Source organism: Rhododendron vialii, chromosome 4a (assembly GCF_030253575.1).
Source record: "Rhododendron vialii isolate Sample 1 chromosome 4a, ASM3025357v1".
Lineage (NCBI taxonomy): Eukaryota > Viridiplantae > Streptophyta > Magnoliopsida > Ericales > Ericaceae > Rhododendron > Rhododendron vialii.
Window position 1 is genome coordinate 31,447,439 of NC_080560.1, and position 1,854 is coordinate 31,449,292.

Consider the following 1,854-nt stretch of genomic DNA (forward strand, 5'->3'; position numbering starts at 1 on the left):
CTATGGTTTGTTAGATTGAATTTCCCCAAAGTCTCTCATCTCCCCCATAGTAGGATAGTGATGCTTTAGGTACTTTCCATTTGTTGAATGCTTAAACAGACCGCCATTTAAGTCCATAAGAAGATAGACATTACCTCTAAGGACTTGAACAATCTGGTAAGGTCCTTCCCAGGTTGGAGACCACTTGCCATATCTTGGGTTCTTTTCCCCTAAGGGGAAGACTGCCTTCCAAACTAAGTCACCCTCAGTAAAGCTCTTTCTCCTTACACGTTTGTCATAAGACCTTGCAACTTTTCTCTTCTGGACCAACATGTGGTCAAGGGCTGTAAGCCGGACCTCATCCAAGTCTTCAAGCTCCATCAACATAGCCTGAGTATAATCTGCAGGGGTGAGGCCATACTGATATGCTATTCTTGCTGACTTTACTGCTACCTCCATTGGTAGGACTGGATCATGCCCATATACCAACATATAAGGGGTTATATTGATGGCTTCTTTCTTTGAGGTTCTGTAGGCCTATAAGGCCTCAGAAAGCAATTCATGCCAGGCCCTTGGATTATCTTCCACCATTTTCTCTATAATGTTGACAAGAGTCCTGTTGGTGGACTCGGCTTGGCCATTTCCTTGTGCGTAATAAGGAGTGGAGTTGGACATGATGATGTTTTGCTGGGCAGCAAAGTTGACTAGTTGTTCTCCCATGAATATTGTACCCCTATCTGCAACCAAGTGTTCATGTAGTCCAAACCTATGGATGATTCTTTCCTTGATCACATTGATTACTTCTTGTTAATCCACAGACTTTAATGGCACTGCTTCTGCCCACTTAGTAAAATAGTCTGTGGCTACCAAGATGCAAGTATGATTTCCTAAATAGGGCGGATAAATTTTTCCAATAACGTTAAGGGCCCAACCTCTAAATGGCCAAGGTTTGACAACAGCATGATAATCGGCTGCAGGAACACGCTGGATTGGGCCATGAGCTTGGCATGGTTGACATCCTTTAGAAAAACGAATGCAATCTTCTAAAATGGTTGGCCAATAGTATCCATACCTTCTGATTAGCCATCTCACCTTTATCCCTGATTGATGAGCTCCACAGATTCCTTCATGGACTTCACTCATGACCCTCATGGCCTCGGGGTGCCCTAAACACCTTAAAAGTAAATCATCCTCAAAGTTTTTCTTGTAAAATTCATCGCCCACGAAGATATAGCTCATATCCCTTCTCCTTACCTTCTTAAAGGTTCTGTGATGAGGCCTCTTTAGAAGGAAATAATAGGTGTACGCCAATCGTTCTCTGGTTCATCATCTGATTCTTCACCTGTGAAGTCAGAAGTAAATACCTCTAGTCCTAGACCTCTCCTTCTAACAGAAGGTAACAACCTCTTTTGGACTGTGATGATCTTGTAGATTGTTTCTAGAGCTAGCTTCAGACATGTTGAGGCCTGAGCCAAGCTGTTGGCTTCAGTGTTCATACTCCTTGCAGCGTGTTTGACAGTTACATTATCAAAATCTTGAATTAATTGCACTGCTGCCATATAATAAGGAGCCAAGTCCTCACTATAGCATTTGAACGTTCCCGCTAAGTGATTGATTACAAGGTTTGAATCCCCAATAATCTTTGCTTCTCTGGCCTCTAGATCTCTTATGATCTCAAGGCCTATAACAACTGCTTCGTATTCAGCTTGGTTATTTGTACATGAGAAATCAAATTGAAAGGACAATTCAGTCCTCAGGCCTTGAGGAGAAATAATAATTACCCCACAGCCTGAGGCCTGCTGAGTCCTTGATCCGTCAAAGAGGAGTGTCCAAGGAGTAAGTGATATCTCAAGGGCGTTCAGACTTAAATCTGAC

At 42.8% G+C, this 1,854-nt stretch overlaps 1 protein-coding gene across 1 annotated transcript; it reads right to left on the minus strand.

The window, feature by feature from the left end:
- On the minus strand, positions 1-471 carry LOC131323902 (uncharacterized). The gene has a single exon (XM_058355739.1). The coding sequence runs from the start codon at positions 469-471 to the stop codon at positions 1-3; it is 471 nt and encodes a 156-aa protein (XP_058211722.1).
- Positions 472-1,854: the final 1,383 nt, after the last annotated feature.